The 14,052-nt window shown below is 38.6% G+C and overlaps 1 protein-coding gene across 5 annotated transcripts in view; it reads right to left on the bottom strand.

The window, feature by feature from the left end:
- Nucleotides 1-3,203: 3,203 nt before the first annotated feature.
- The window catches only part of ehmt1b (euchromatic histone-lysine N-methyltransferase 1b), a 59,541-nt gene continuing 48,692 nt past the window's right edge, over nucleotides 3,204-14,052 (bottom strand). For all 5 annotated transcript variants that reach the window (XM_036140037.1, XM_036140033.1, XM_036140036.1 and 2 more), the window contains exons 21-26: nucleotides 11,641-11,718; nucleotides 9,827-9,942; nucleotides 9,623-9,709; nucleotides 7,276-7,354; nucleotides 6,535-6,710; nucleotides 3,204-4,374 (exon numbers count right to left, since the gene is read on the bottom strand). In XM_036140037.1, coding sequence (XP_035995930.1) covers nucleotides 4,203-4,374; nucleotides 6,535-6,710; nucleotides 7,276-7,354; nucleotides 9,623-9,709; nucleotides 9,827-9,942; nucleotides 11,641-11,718 — 708 coding nt within the window. In that variant the 3' untranslated portion in view covers nucleotides 3,204-4,202. The remainder of the gene's footprint in view (nucleotides 4,375-6,534; nucleotides 6,711-7,275; nucleotides 7,355-9,622; nucleotides 9,710-9,826; nucleotides 9,943-11,640; nucleotides 11,719-14,052) is intronic.

Here is a 14,052-nt window from a genome sequence, read left to right as displayed (position 1 = left end):
GTCGGATTTATTACAAAGATGCAATTGACCAAATTCTAATTTTCTTACTGTTTGTGCAGAATTTATTCTCAAATCAATTATTAAGAAATCCAACCAAACATGGAAGAACTTAATACTTTTCTGGTGGCACTTAATGCTGAACCGGTTACCAAAGATGGGCTTATCTTGGTTAAATATGCTGCTGTAAACACAAAGGTCTGTACACTACATTTGATTTGGTTCAAAGCATTGTTTTCATAAAATTATTAAGTAAAAAAAGCATTTGTAGCAGCATAATGTTGCACACAATGGACAATGGAAGCCTTGGCACGTTTATGAGGACCAATGATAAACTGCTTTGAGACATTTCAAAGCTGATAGGATGTTTAAAAAAGTGTGATAAAGTTATTAGTGGGAGCAGGAAAGATATTTACACAAACTTTTTTCTTTCTTGTTTTCTTACAGGCTGCACAAAATGCTGATTCTGCTGTAAGGTTTAGGAGTTTATCCTGAGTATTAATAATATCTGTCATCTTTAAAGGCTTTAGGACAAGTGTTTCAGTCATAAAAAGGAAAATTCCTTCAATAGTGTCTGATATGAGAAAGGTTTCTCATCTCTCCAGTCTTTTCTCCTATAGTTTTGCTCCCTGATGGGAAGATTTGGTAAAGCTGTGCTTCAGATGAGGACGCAGAAATCTCCCGGAGGCTGAAGGAAAGCGAGGACGTTAAGGAGGGAACTGGACGTACCATACACCACCGTGGATCGCCTCTCGGCCCATCTGGAGTTGTGGGGGACTGATTTCCTCATACCTGCTGGACTCTGGAGGATCTCAGGTGTTTTGGGTCGATGTGACAGGAGGCTGCGCTCTGTGGCATCAAAGGTCTGCCACAGAAACAGAAACTTTCAGTTTTACCCCCCCCCCCAAAAAAAACTTGGAATGCGGAAAGCCTGCTTCCTGTCCTCCCAGTTAGGACGCTGCTTATTGGGCTCTCCATCGTTTATGCTCTGGGAAATCTCCCTCCGCTCCGTTTAGCGGCTCTATGCGCTGGCAGTCAGGAAAGCAGCAATCATCGCTCAGTTTATAAAGCCCTAAAAGCCCTGCAGATTCCCACTTCCTGAGGTTTTCTCCTCCCTGCTCCTACAGGGAATCCAGAAACTTGGCCTTTTGTTTCACACGACAGCTGATCTGATTCTCCGTTTTAACAGATTGATATTTTAATCTTCTCAGCTTCAGAGGGGGGAAAAAATGGTCTGATTTACACATCATAAACATAGAAAATGTTCATGCTCCTTGAACCATCACACAAACAAACTCTAGAGTGAGATTTTAGATGCTCAAACACATACTGGTGTTTGAACAGCAGGGAAACGGGTGCATAGATTCAGCAAATTAAAACCTGAAGAGCCAGGCGTGCGTTTTGTGTTTGGTCTCCTTGGTAAATCCTTTGTGGAACCACATTTCTCCAGAAGTTTTCTCTGCAAAACATCTGAGTTGGACTGAACATAAGAGTACTGGATGTAGAGCACCAGCATCTGTAAACATTTGGACTTTGACTAGGCCATTCCACATATGAAGATGCTTTAAACCGTTGGCTTGTGATTCTGGCTACATGTTTAGGATCTGCTGGTGAAGATTCTCAGTCATCCAGGTCATGGTCATTCCAAAAAAAGTAAAAAAAAACAACAAAGCAACTGGACTTGTTTTCCATAGTTGAAGACGTTTCGCTTCCTCTCCAGGAAGCTTTCTCAATTCAAAAAGTCTGGAGTAATGATGAGTACCAAGCTTTATACTACTGCCAAGGCCTTTGTTGGGCAGTAGTATTAAGCCTGGTACTCCACATTACTCCAGACTTTTTGAATTGAGAAAGCTTCCTGGAGAAGAAGCGAAACGTCTTCAAGGAAAACAAGTCCAGTTGCTTTGTTTTTTTACTTTTTTTGGAATGTTTAGGGTCGTTATCCTGCAGGACGGTGGACTGTCTTGAGGATCCCCGCAGCACGATGCTGCCACTTCCGTGTTTCACCATCAGGATGGAGCTTTTTCCATCGCACTCTGAGACTTAAATTTCCTTCTACACGTGTAGGCCAAATCGTTCAGTTTTGGTCTCATCTGACCCTCGAACACGTTTCCTGGTTCCCTTAACCTGCTTCTGTTCAAAATCCTTCTGTTAGTCTATAAATCCCTGAATTAGCACCTAAATACATCACAGACTTGTTATCAGTGTATCAACCCTCCAGACCACTCAGGTCTTCTGGCTCCAGCCTTCTCTGCAGAACCAGAACCAGAACCAGACATGGAGAAGCAGCATTTAGTTCCTATCCTCCACTTATCTGGAACAAACTTCCAGAAAACTGTAAAAGTGCTGAAAGCCTGAGTTCTTTTAAATCAAGATTAAAAACACATTTGTTTAAAATTGCCTTTGACTGTTCCAGTTAAACTGTTCTACTGCTTTTAATGTTCTTCTTTGTTTCTAAAATCTATACCTACTTGCTTTTATTATATTTTCTATCTACATTTTATTCCTACTTGCTTTTATTTTGCTATATTTTAATCATGTAAAGCACTTTGCATTGTCTTTGTACTGAATTGTGCTATATAAATAAATTTGCCTTACTTGTGGAAAGATGCAGGACTTTCTGCAGCTTTTGTCTTACCACTTTTCCATTAGGACAAAATTTGCTGCATGCTTGCCTAATATTTTACCAGCAAATAGATCCTTCCTCCTGAGCCGTGGATCTCTGCAGCTCCTCTAGAGTTACCAGTTCTTTGATTAATGATCCCCCGTTCTGTCAACTTACATCTGCAAAAGGATGGAAAAAAAGAAACAGTGGAAATAAATAAATGGGAACACACGAGGGAGGGGAAAAGAGGACAGAATGAGAAGGAATAAGGGAAGGAAACAAGGAAGAAAAGAAGGCGGCGCCCGAGAAAGGAAGGACGTCATTAACGAGAGAAGGAAACATGCAGTTATATGAGGGAGCCACGAAAGGACGTAAGCAAAGAAGGAAGGAAACACGTCACATCTTAACAAAAAGGAAAAGAGGACAAGGGAAGGAAAAAAAAGGAAAATTGAAGAAAGCAAAAAGGGAAAAAACGACATAACAGGGAGGGAAGGAAGGATACAAGGAATTATAAAATTACACTGAGAGATGGACAGGGCCACAAAAATCCCGACCTGGATTTCCATTTTTTTCCCCCACAGGTGGTGAAAAAGGCTCCCAATCAATGCATTAATAATAAATTTATTGAAAAAGATACAACCAATCAGACGGATGGTTCATAGACCAGAAATATGTAACAGAGGTTAATGGAAGTGCAATTTCTTCCCACTTTTTCCCCCCCAAAATTTCTTTCAACTTTTCAAGACTTCGCACAACAGTCAACAGCTTTTCGAGAAACTGTTAACGTTTTGACTTTTCTGAGCACAAAAAAAATGATGGATTGTAAATTAAAATCTGACTATGATTAGAAAACGGGATAAAATTAAACATAAAAAAAGTAAAAACATTCTCTTATTTTACAAACTATGTTCACTTGGATAATAAAAATGAGAACAAGGGTAAAAACCTGTCAGCACCATGTTGCTGTATGTTTTTTTTTATTTTCCTTAACTGATTCCTCGACTGCTGTGGCAAATATTGGGACTCTTTCTCAGAGAAACGGTTCATCTTCCTGCCAATCAGAGCTCACGTTGTATCTTGTAAACCCTTTATCAGCTTTTCATCCGTTCCAACGTGACGAGAATTAAGAAATTACAATGAAAGTGGCAAAAATCTTCAGTAATAACGGCTGACTGTAGCTGGAATGGATCATGGCCGCATCGCCTCCGTGTGGAGAGGCAAAAAGAAACAAAACAAAGTCCCCAGGTTCCTCGGTCATAACAATCCTGACTAACCATTTCTTTTTGTTTTAAAAACCAAAGCAAAAGACAGTTTTCCTGCCCGGCAAAGGTATGGATGCAACACACAAGAGTTTTTATTGTCCCACGTGTCCCTCATCTGTTTCACATGACACACGACAAAGTAAAGAAGCAGTTCCAGGGTTCGATTGTGCATCTGGATCAGAAAGTTTTACAGTTTTAAGAAGAATGGTCCTTGGTCACGATGGAAAGTGGAGATAAAAGTACGATTTTTCATCAGAGAAGTTCAAAATGAGCCGTGGAGGGGGGTGGAGGTGGAGGTGGGGGGGGGGGTGTCCTCGTCTCCCGCCAAACCAAAGTGGTGTTTAGGAGGCGCCGCTGGAGGAGCTGGTGTCGGGCAAGGCGCTGGGCTGCTGCTGGTCCTCAGGCGTGCTGTCGGCCTGCAGCGACGCCGTGGAGTACTTACACTTAGAGGAGCCACATTCGCAGCTGAACACGTTGCTCTTGATTTCCCAGAAGTGGTCGCCGTAGTTGAACCTGGAGAAAGGAGAGGGGCAGCAGTGAGAAAATTAAAAAAAAGTCCTCCAGAAGATTTCTTCAGATTTGCACACGAGGGAACGATAACCTGAGGAAATACAAAAAAAAAAAAACGGTTCTCTAAATCCGTAGTTTATTACGGGAAAAAGCTACGAAACCCGCATGGAGCTGAATCAAGAAATCGCTTAAATGAAAGTAGGCTAAAGAATCTCAAAAAGTAAAAAGCTATAATCTGAATCAGGGGTGTCCAAACGTTTCGGCTTGAGGACCGACATCATCAAGTCAGAAATACTCAGGGGCTAAAAATTAATACAATTAAAAAAATAAAGAAATGTATATATTGTGGTTTATTTCTTTTAACCTACTCTACAAAATATGATAATTTAAAGAAATTAGTCTGATTTTCTGTAGTAAAGGGACGTGCAAACTGGGTGAACATCTTTTATTGAAGCAAATGAGCAAACCTATTTTAAACTCTGGGTCTACAGTGATTTACACGTCCCTTTACTGCAGAAAATCTGACTAATTTCTTTAAATTTAAATGGTCATATTGTGTAGAGTAGGTTAAAAAAAACAAAAAACTTTTTTGGAATGACCATGACCTGGATGACTGAGAATCTTCACCAGCGCTCAGTTGAAAACTAACAGCATTCCTTTGGTCTAGCAACACAAGAATAGGACTTGGGTCAGTATTCCTTTTGAAAAGACTTGCTGTATTTAGTAAATATTCAACTCAAGACAGATTGCGTTTGAGTTAAAGATCTCGGCGAGATTTAGTTCCATTTACTTTGAAATTAAAGGAAATGTAAGAAGTCTTGTTATTAAAAGATGAATACCTTGGGTTACGCCTAACGTTTTCAGTTGTAAGATCTTAACCTGTCTTTAAAATTTTTTCCCTTATCTCGTGTTTTTTACCATAACACGAGGCTCTTTAATTTACTCATTTAGTTAAAACCACCAGCAGCAAACATTTTGTTATATTTTCATTGTTTACAACGGCGGGGCGGCCATCTTGTTTTACAAGCATGTTTCACAGCTTGTGTTTAGTTGCGTTTTGAATTCAGCCGAAAGGCTTGACATAAAAGCAAGTTTAAAATAATTTCTTTAATTTCTTTTTGTGAAATGAAAAGGGGGGTTAAAAAAAAAAAAAAAAAAAAAAAAAAAAAAAAATCGATTAATCGGATTTGGGATAATAAAATCAGAGATTTTATTTTAAGCCATGTCACCCAGGCCTAGTTTCTACCAATTTTACTGTCTTGTAACTTATGAACAATCCTTTCTACCTTGGTGCTTATGCCGACCACATGTTTTGAGGAACTGACTGCTTTTAATTCTAGTGTGAAAATGGTGTCATATTATTGCTTTTCTCAGGCCATTGCTGATGACGGTCCAGCTTTACACCAGCAAACAAAAAAAAAAAAATACTTCCTTTAGAGAGACGTGCCCTCTCGGTTCCTGTGGAACCAGTGGACCACTATTTGTATAATGAGTTAAAAAAATAAAGACACTGCATATTCTGTCCAACGTTTGTAAATCTCAGAATCATTGAACTCATTTCAGGATCAAATGATGTTCCGATATTTATACGTATGAATGAAAAGAGGGTGCCATTTTTGATTGTACGTATTGTGCTAACTTAAAATTTCTAAATAACGCAGAAATAATAATTATGGTTTGAATCTTCGGGTTTCACCAACGGTCATAGCTGATAATCTAAAAAAAAAGGCTGAAATTAGCAGCTTCTGCATCAAAACACTGCCATTACACTGCAAAAAGGGAACTAAAAGTAAGTGAAATTTTCTTGAAATCAGTGTATTTTTCCTTGATTAGAGCAGGTAAAAAAGACTATTTGCCAATGGAATAAGATTTTCGCAATTAAAATTAGAACAATTCATCTCCATCATCTTATTTCAAGTGCAAGATGTCTAATTATCTTATTTTAGGGGTAAAAATACTCATTCCAGTGGCAAATAGTCATATCTAGCTCCTCAAATCAAGGAAATATATAGTAATTCCAAGAAATTTTAACTTACGTTTAGTTTCCTTTTTGCAGTGTAGTTTTAGGGAATAAATCCCTTTCAAGACAGTTTTAAAGAGGGATCAGACGTGTTTCCCATCAGGTGCCGTGTTTTAATTAAACATTAAGGAACATCAGATTACCCGAGCTCCTCTCCGGCTTTGATGTTCTCACTGGCAAAGAAGGCAATGTGTGGGAACCGCAGGTCCTGGTGTGTCGTGAAGACCCGACAAGCGAACAGGTTGGGCTCGCACATGTGGTTCAGGAAGCGGCTGATGTTTCCATAAAAACGGGCATCGATGCAGTACGGATCTTCAGGCTTGAAGAAAAATACAGAAAAGCTTCGACGGAGATTTTTTATGTATTTTTTTAATACAGAAAATAAAGGACACTGTTTCTTTAAAGTACACTGCAAAAAGTGAACTAAAAGTAAGTAAAATTTTCTTGAAATTAGTATTTTTCCTTGATTTGAGCAGCTAAATAAGACTATTTGTCAGTTTAATAAGATTTTTGCACTTAAAATAAGAACAATTCATCTCCATCATCTTATTTCAAGTGCAGGATATCCAATGATCTTATTTTAAGGGTAAAAATAATCATTCCACTGACAAATAGTCTTATTTAGCTGCTCAAATCAAGAAAAAATATATACATTTCAAGAAAACTTTTAGTTCCCTTTTTGCAGTGTATTCGATGGTTTTACATTTTGTCATTTTTAAACCCAAATCTTCGTGTCATTTATTCAGACTTGGTGTGAGAGAGCAGCACTAAGCAGCATATAACTGTGATTTTAAAGGGAAAGGAAACATGTTTTTCCCCAAAGCTTTTAACAAATACACTAGGATTATCTTTGATTAATTTGTTTTATGACGTCGGTACTTTACCTTGTCGTCCAGGCTGAAGAGGTAAGCGTCGTTTTGTCTCATATCTGCTTCAGCTTCTGAAATGATCTCACCAACATACCTGTTGGAAATCAGACCAGTCAGCAGGCTGGAAAACCCTTTCCCTCATCCTTATATGCACCAGTTTATTACGCTGCAAACCAGGCACTAAAAGACAGTAACATTTTCTTTAAACGAGTGTATTTGTCCTTAAATTGAGCAATAGAACAAGATTATCTGCCATTAAAATGAGTACTTTCACTCATACAATAAAAAAATTACATATACTGCACTTGAAATAAGACAGAGATGAGTTGTTCTCATTTTTAACTGCAAAGATCTTATTCCATTGGCTTATTTACTCGCTCAAATCCAGGACAAATACATTCTTTAGTTCCCTTTTTGCAGTGTACCGCCCAATATATTAACATGCTTTTGAAAAAAATAACTAATCAACATAAATTCCTTCATAAAGCCAACATCGTCCTTTTTATTCAACAAATCAGGAAAAGTTATTTAAAGCAACTGTCAAGAGGACGAAATTCTGCAGTTAATAAAGGAAAGTCTCTGGATTTAAATACCTGGATTTTTTTTTTTTTTTTTGCCGCGTAATCTGTGTCCTGTTTCCGTCGAAAGGCCGCAGATAATCTGTTTAAATGAAGTACGCGATAAGAAGAAACTCTACATCTTTCATACGACTGTGATGAAAGCCAGCAGCAACAATGTGCCGCGAATCGGCCGTTATCTCGCGGTAGAGCGAGCCTCGAACGCCCCGTCAGCTGACAGCATGCAGGGCGCGACGGGAACGGCCATCTTCGAAAAACATCGGATCACACTGCAAAAAGAGAACTAAAAATAAGTAGAATTTTCTTGAAATTAATGTGTTTGCCCTTGATTTGAGCAGGTAAATAAGATTATCTGCCAATGGTATTAGTATTTTTACCCCTAAAATAAGATAATTAGATATACTGCCCTTGAAATAAGATGATGGAGATGAATTGTCCCTATTTTAAGTGCAAAAATCTTATTCCATTGGCAAATAATCCTATTTACATGCTCAAATCAAGGAAAAATACTCTAATTTCAAGAAGATTTTTCTTATTTTTAGTTCTATTTTTGCAGTGCACTTTAGCAATTCAACTATATCTAGATAAACTGAGCTATAATATTTATTACTTTAATCTTTTAATATTATGTAGTTTTACGGAACTACTTCCTGACCTAGAAACACAGTAAAAGTCCATTTTGGATCACTGAAAGCTTTAATTCCAGTTTTTGACGCTCTCTTCCGACATTAATCTGAACTCCCTGACCAGGACTTTTTGTCCAGGAAAGTGTGAACCTGGGATATGGAAATTACTCTCAAAAATTGAGAGTGAAAAATTGTCTCAAAATGCGCAGAGAAAACCTAAGATAATGGCTGAAAAGGAAAATGGAGATTTGTCCAAGTTGTCGCCACCTGACTGATTTGACAGGATGCATTTAAACTGGGCTTAAACATGTTAAACACCCTATAACACAGTCATTACAACGCATAATCTCCATTATCCTCATGGGAGTTAAAGCCTTAAAGTTAATAGTAAAATAAAATGTTTACAAACAAAAAGTCAATATGATTAAAACCTTTTTTATTAATTCTGTTGACAAGCAGAATTTTTTTTTATCATGACCTGTTCCTGTAGTTGCTGCACAGATGTGGACAGATTGCATCACCCCATTAATCTCACATTAAAACAAAGTTTGATCGAGGAAAACTTTAAACTAATCTGAAATCTGATGATGAAGGAAGAAGCTCTTCTGCCGTTTAGTATTTATATCTGACATGGACCATCTGGTCTGGCCTCCGAGGACGTTAACGGACTTACCTGCCTGATTATTCAGGAACCGATTAAACCGTAATTATGTTGTTTTGGTGTGATTAACTTTATTCAGCGAATGCTTTTGTCATTTTTCACTCTTAAGGGCTGGATCTCTTATGTGTAGCAGAAGAAGTTCTTAGTGTGCCTGGTTTTAAGACGTGAGAAGCGTTTCCAGATTCTTCTAATTATTCACTTGAGGGGCAACAAAAAAAAGACACCAGCAGCTGTAACTCAGACTTCTTTTCCTTTAAACAAAAAGCTGAGCCAGCAGCCCGTCGGCACATTATCACCACCTACTGGACTGTTTGTGTCAGTGCAGTTGTAAGTTTCTCAGGTTTTCCACCCCTGGGCGGCTGAGCGGCGACGGCTCAGGTAACATTTCTCCTCATCTCAGGTGCTGATCCTTCAGAAATCTTCCAGTGGGGCGTGAAGTTTGCTTCCAGCATGCAGCTCTGCAACATTTCTGTGTATCTGCGTTGTGTTGGACTTACTCGCAAACGAAGCTGCCCTGCGCTATGTCCTGCAGAGCCCGGACGCCCCAGCCTTTTTTACTGGTTCTGAACACCTGGAGTCTGGTCCTGAGGGATTGAAAACATTTTTTGAGACGACGCTTTCTCCCTCTCTCAGAAATTAAAACCCACTTGTAGCCAAACTTACGGACTTTTGCTGTGCATGTTGAGATTTCTTTGAGTTACCTGAGTCCGTTTTGAACGACGCGGTTCTTGCAGGTCCTCCAGCAGGAGCACGCGTGGTTGCACTCAAAGATGAGAGGAGGCTCCTCGCGACAGAACTCGGGCAGAAGGCAGCCGCGCTGCGCATCCATAAAAACACACAAAGTGAAAAATAAAGTGACGCTGTGCACGACTTTATACTGCCTTAATCTGACATTTTTCTGCCAAGCAGCCATGTTTTCTTGTTCTAGATCAGCAGTTCTTCAGGCTTTCTGAAAGTCTCCCTCCCATTTTCCACCCGGTCTTTCTGTCTGATCACGAGAGCATGTTGAAAAACAGGAAGAAAGGGAAGACAAAAGATGAAATATTTAGACTTAATGCTGCATTTGAAGTCAGACGTCTGATCTGGAAATGAGGTCCCAGCCAAGTTTCCTTCTAGATGGGAAAAATCCAGGTACTTACAGACTCACTTCTATACAGAAAACCCCTATTATTATTATTATTATTATTATTATTATTATTATTATTATTATTATTATTATTATCTTCAGCTGTCACTTTATACATGTCATATTAATTGATACTGTATATTCTTCAGTGATGGTATCAAGGCGTTACTTTATTGTATCTTAAATATTTTATTTGCTGCTCTTTTTACATCTGTCTTTGCAGGTGAAGAAGCAGACTCAGGATGTATCGATTTCTCCCTTTTCTCTTTCAAATTTTCTCCATTTTCTCTCTTCTACCTTCTTGTTTCAGTGTCCATATAACATGAAATATTCCCTGCATAGATTATAATAAAGCTACTTGCATGTATAAAATCAAGCGGAGCACTATGGCGAATGCGGTAAGGCTTTGCGTGTGAAATTAAAATCTGTCGGGCTCTTTTTTGCATTAAGACAATGATTCTTATTCCCACATTGCCAGACACACTGCAAAAACAGAACTAAAAATAAGTAATATTTTCTTAAAATGAGTGTATCTGTCCTTGATTTGAGCAGTTAAATAAGATGATCCACCAATGGAATAAGACTTTTGCACTTAAAATAGGAACAACTCATCTCTATCATCTTATTTCAAGTGCAGGATGTCTAATTATCTTATTCTAGGGGTCAGAATACTCATTCCATTGGCAGATTATATTATTTACCTGCTCAAATATAGGACAAAAACACAAATTTTAATAACATTTTACTTATTTTTAGATCCGTTTTTGCAGTGCAGGACACTATTTCATCATAGTGGACTAAAACTAAAACTAAGTAAAATTTCCTTGAAATTTGTGTTTTTGTCCTTGATTTGAGCAATTAATCAAAATTATCTGCCAATGGAATTAGTATTTTTACTCCTAAAATAAGATAATTAGATATATTCACTTGAAAAAAGATGGAGATAAGTTGTTCCTATTTTAAGTGCAACAATCTTATTCCATTGGAAGATTACACAAATTTCAAGTAAATTTGACTTATTTTTAATTCTCTTTTTGCAATGTGGTGTCAAAAGTAAAGGTTTGGTGGAGAGGCTGTTTTTTGGGGTTTCTCAGCCACTTAGCTGCTACCGCTGCAGCAAACCAGGAAATTCTGGAGAATTGCATGCTCCCTCTTTTTGGGGGATCCCTAAAGGCGTGGCTGAGCAAGTTAGGTGCGGAAGAACCTGAGCGGTCTGCACCTTACCTGAACGGCTTCGGGATGACAGAAAAGATTTAAAAGGCCTTCAGAAAGCCTGGAGCTGCGGATCAAGACGGCTTTAACAGGGTTACAGGAAGGCGTGGCCACTTGGGAGGAAAACGTAAAGGAAACGAGAGTCGCTCCGGTGTGATGCACGGTGCTTGTCCCCACCTTGTCGTACCAGCGGCGCAGACTGAGCTGTCCGCACATGCAGATGCTTGTCGAACAGTCCTCCTTACAGACACAGTACTGTCAACCACAGGGAGAGGGAGAAACAGAGACAAAAACATTAGGAACTGTTTATTTCCACCAAAACACACGATCAGGGGGCTCATTTAGAAAGCCTGCTGAGACGTGCGTACGTCACAAAGTTAGGATATGTTAAAAAGAGACTAAAAAAACTTGACGTGAGATTTTCTGTACGCTCGGTTCGGAGACGGAAGAAAGTGGGAACTGCAGCCTAAACCGCATCATGATTCCTCTCAGATGTTCAGTTTCACTCCATATCAGACTTTAATCATCAGAGTTTAGAACCGCGGTGGTCTTCATGACACTGGTGACACAACTACACTGCAAAAACGGATCTAAAAGTAAAATGTTGTTAAAGTTAGTGTAATTCTCCTTGATTTGAGCAGGTAAATAATATTATCTGCCAATGGAATGAGTACTTTGACCCCTAAAATAAGATATTTAAAAATCATGCACTTGAAATAAGATGGAGATGAGTTGTTCCTATTTTAAGTGCAAAAATCTTATTCCATTGGCAGATCATCTTATTTATCTGCTCAAATCAAGGACAAATACACTAATTTTAAAGAATATTTTATTTATTTCTAGTTCTGTTTTTGCAGTGTATGCATAAGGACCTTTAAAACAAATAAAAGAAATGTCCACAGGCCGGCTTAAAGTTTAAGAACAAGTCCGCACAACTTATCATCGGGGTTTTCTGGCATCACATTCCTCTCCCTGATGATCACCAGGGTGACGTGTTGCACAGATTTACAGATTTATTGTGACGAGGTGAGCAGCATCACTTTACCTGCTGTAAACTGTCAAACACACTGAGCTGTCTGAAGACCTCTTAAATGGAACAATTAGGAGGAAATATGGTTTCAGGGATCAAATATTTCCTCGCCAATGTGTCGCTCTGGTGACCCTTTGTGGTCAGGGTCTGAAATTAACACTCGCCGGACGGCAAATGTGAGTAAATTTTCCGTTTACCAAGTAAATTTCAGAGTTAGCGGCCACATGGCGAGTACACTGCAAAAAGGGAACTAAAAGTAAGCAAAATTCCCTTAAAATGTTTATATTTTTACTCAATTTGAGCAGCTAAACAAGAGTATTTACCAATGGAATGAGAATTTCTACCCCTAAAATAAGATAATTAGACATCCTGCACTTAAAATAAAATGATGAAGATGAATTGTTCTTATTTTAAGTGCAAAAATCTTATTCAATTGGCAAATAGTCTGATTTACCTGCTTATATCAATGAAAATACACCAATTTAAAGAGGATTTTACCTACTTTCAGTTGCCTTTTTTGCAGTGTAAATGTTTGCCCCCAATAAATCATGTTTTACAGTCATCGTTTGGGTGGATGCTTTATTATCCTTCAGCTCGTGTGACAACAAACACACACAAGCACTCGCACATGTGACGCGAGAACGACAGCAGCCACTTCCTGTCCGTTTGCTAACAGCTAGCGTTTAGCTCAAGCTAATTACGTAGCGACATTATGTGGAGATGTTTACCAGGGGTTTGGGTCAGAATTAATATTTTGTCCGGAGAATCAGGAAGTTAATTTCGGACACTGCTTGTGGTCAGGCATTTATCTTTCTTGCAGTAATAATTGTTAAAATGGAACACCTGTGGACCAGGTACGCCGCTGCCTTTTGCTTTGGAGGCACATAGCAACGCTTCCACATGCATTTTCCACTCAAGCAGAGAATACGCCGCTGATTTTACTGACTTCCTCGCTTCATATCGACAGTTTTGGTTTTAACCTCAGTAAGGTTTAAATAAACCACTGTTTTAAGATTATTATACGTGGAGTGTCTTAGGGCTGGACGATAATTCAATAACGATATATATCGATAGACAGACGTATATCGATGATATGAATAAAAAGGGTCAAAAAGTTAAATAGAATAAAAGTTTTCTTTCCTTTTGCATTCTAGCCATGTTAGTTAATATTACAGTCATTACAGCCTCCCAACCAATCACAACGTAAAACCCAGGAACCAAGCTCCGCCCCCTTTAGAGTTTAGAGAGCAAGATTTCTTTTTCTTTTTTTAACACTTTCAGTTTTGGTAAAAAGTTGGTTGAACGCCCTCAGAGGTGTTTCAACACGGAGCACGGCTGCCATCTTTAACAAGTTACTTTAACATCCATATGTGCTTTTACCTCTGATTTTCACATTTAATGAACTTCTCTCTAGTTTTTTTTTCAGTTTTTTTGCCTTTTTTCTTCGTGGCTTCACTCACGAAAAAGAAAAACAGCCAGCTGACCCATTTTTAACCGACATCAACATTCATCGGGTGCTTTTCGTCGGCCATTTCTGCGTGCTTGTTTTATAAATCCAA

Source organism: Fundulus heteroclitus, chromosome 8 (assembly GCF_011125445.2).
Source record: "Fundulus heteroclitus isolate FHET01 chromosome 8, MU-UCD_Fhet_4.1, whole genome shotgun sequence".
Taxonomy (NCBI): domain Eukaryota; kingdom Metazoa; phylum Chordata; class Actinopteri; order Cyprinodontiformes; family Fundulidae; genus Fundulus; species Fundulus heteroclitus.
Note: the sequence above shows the minus strand (reverse complement) of the source record. Positions and strands in the feature narration are given on the sequence as shown.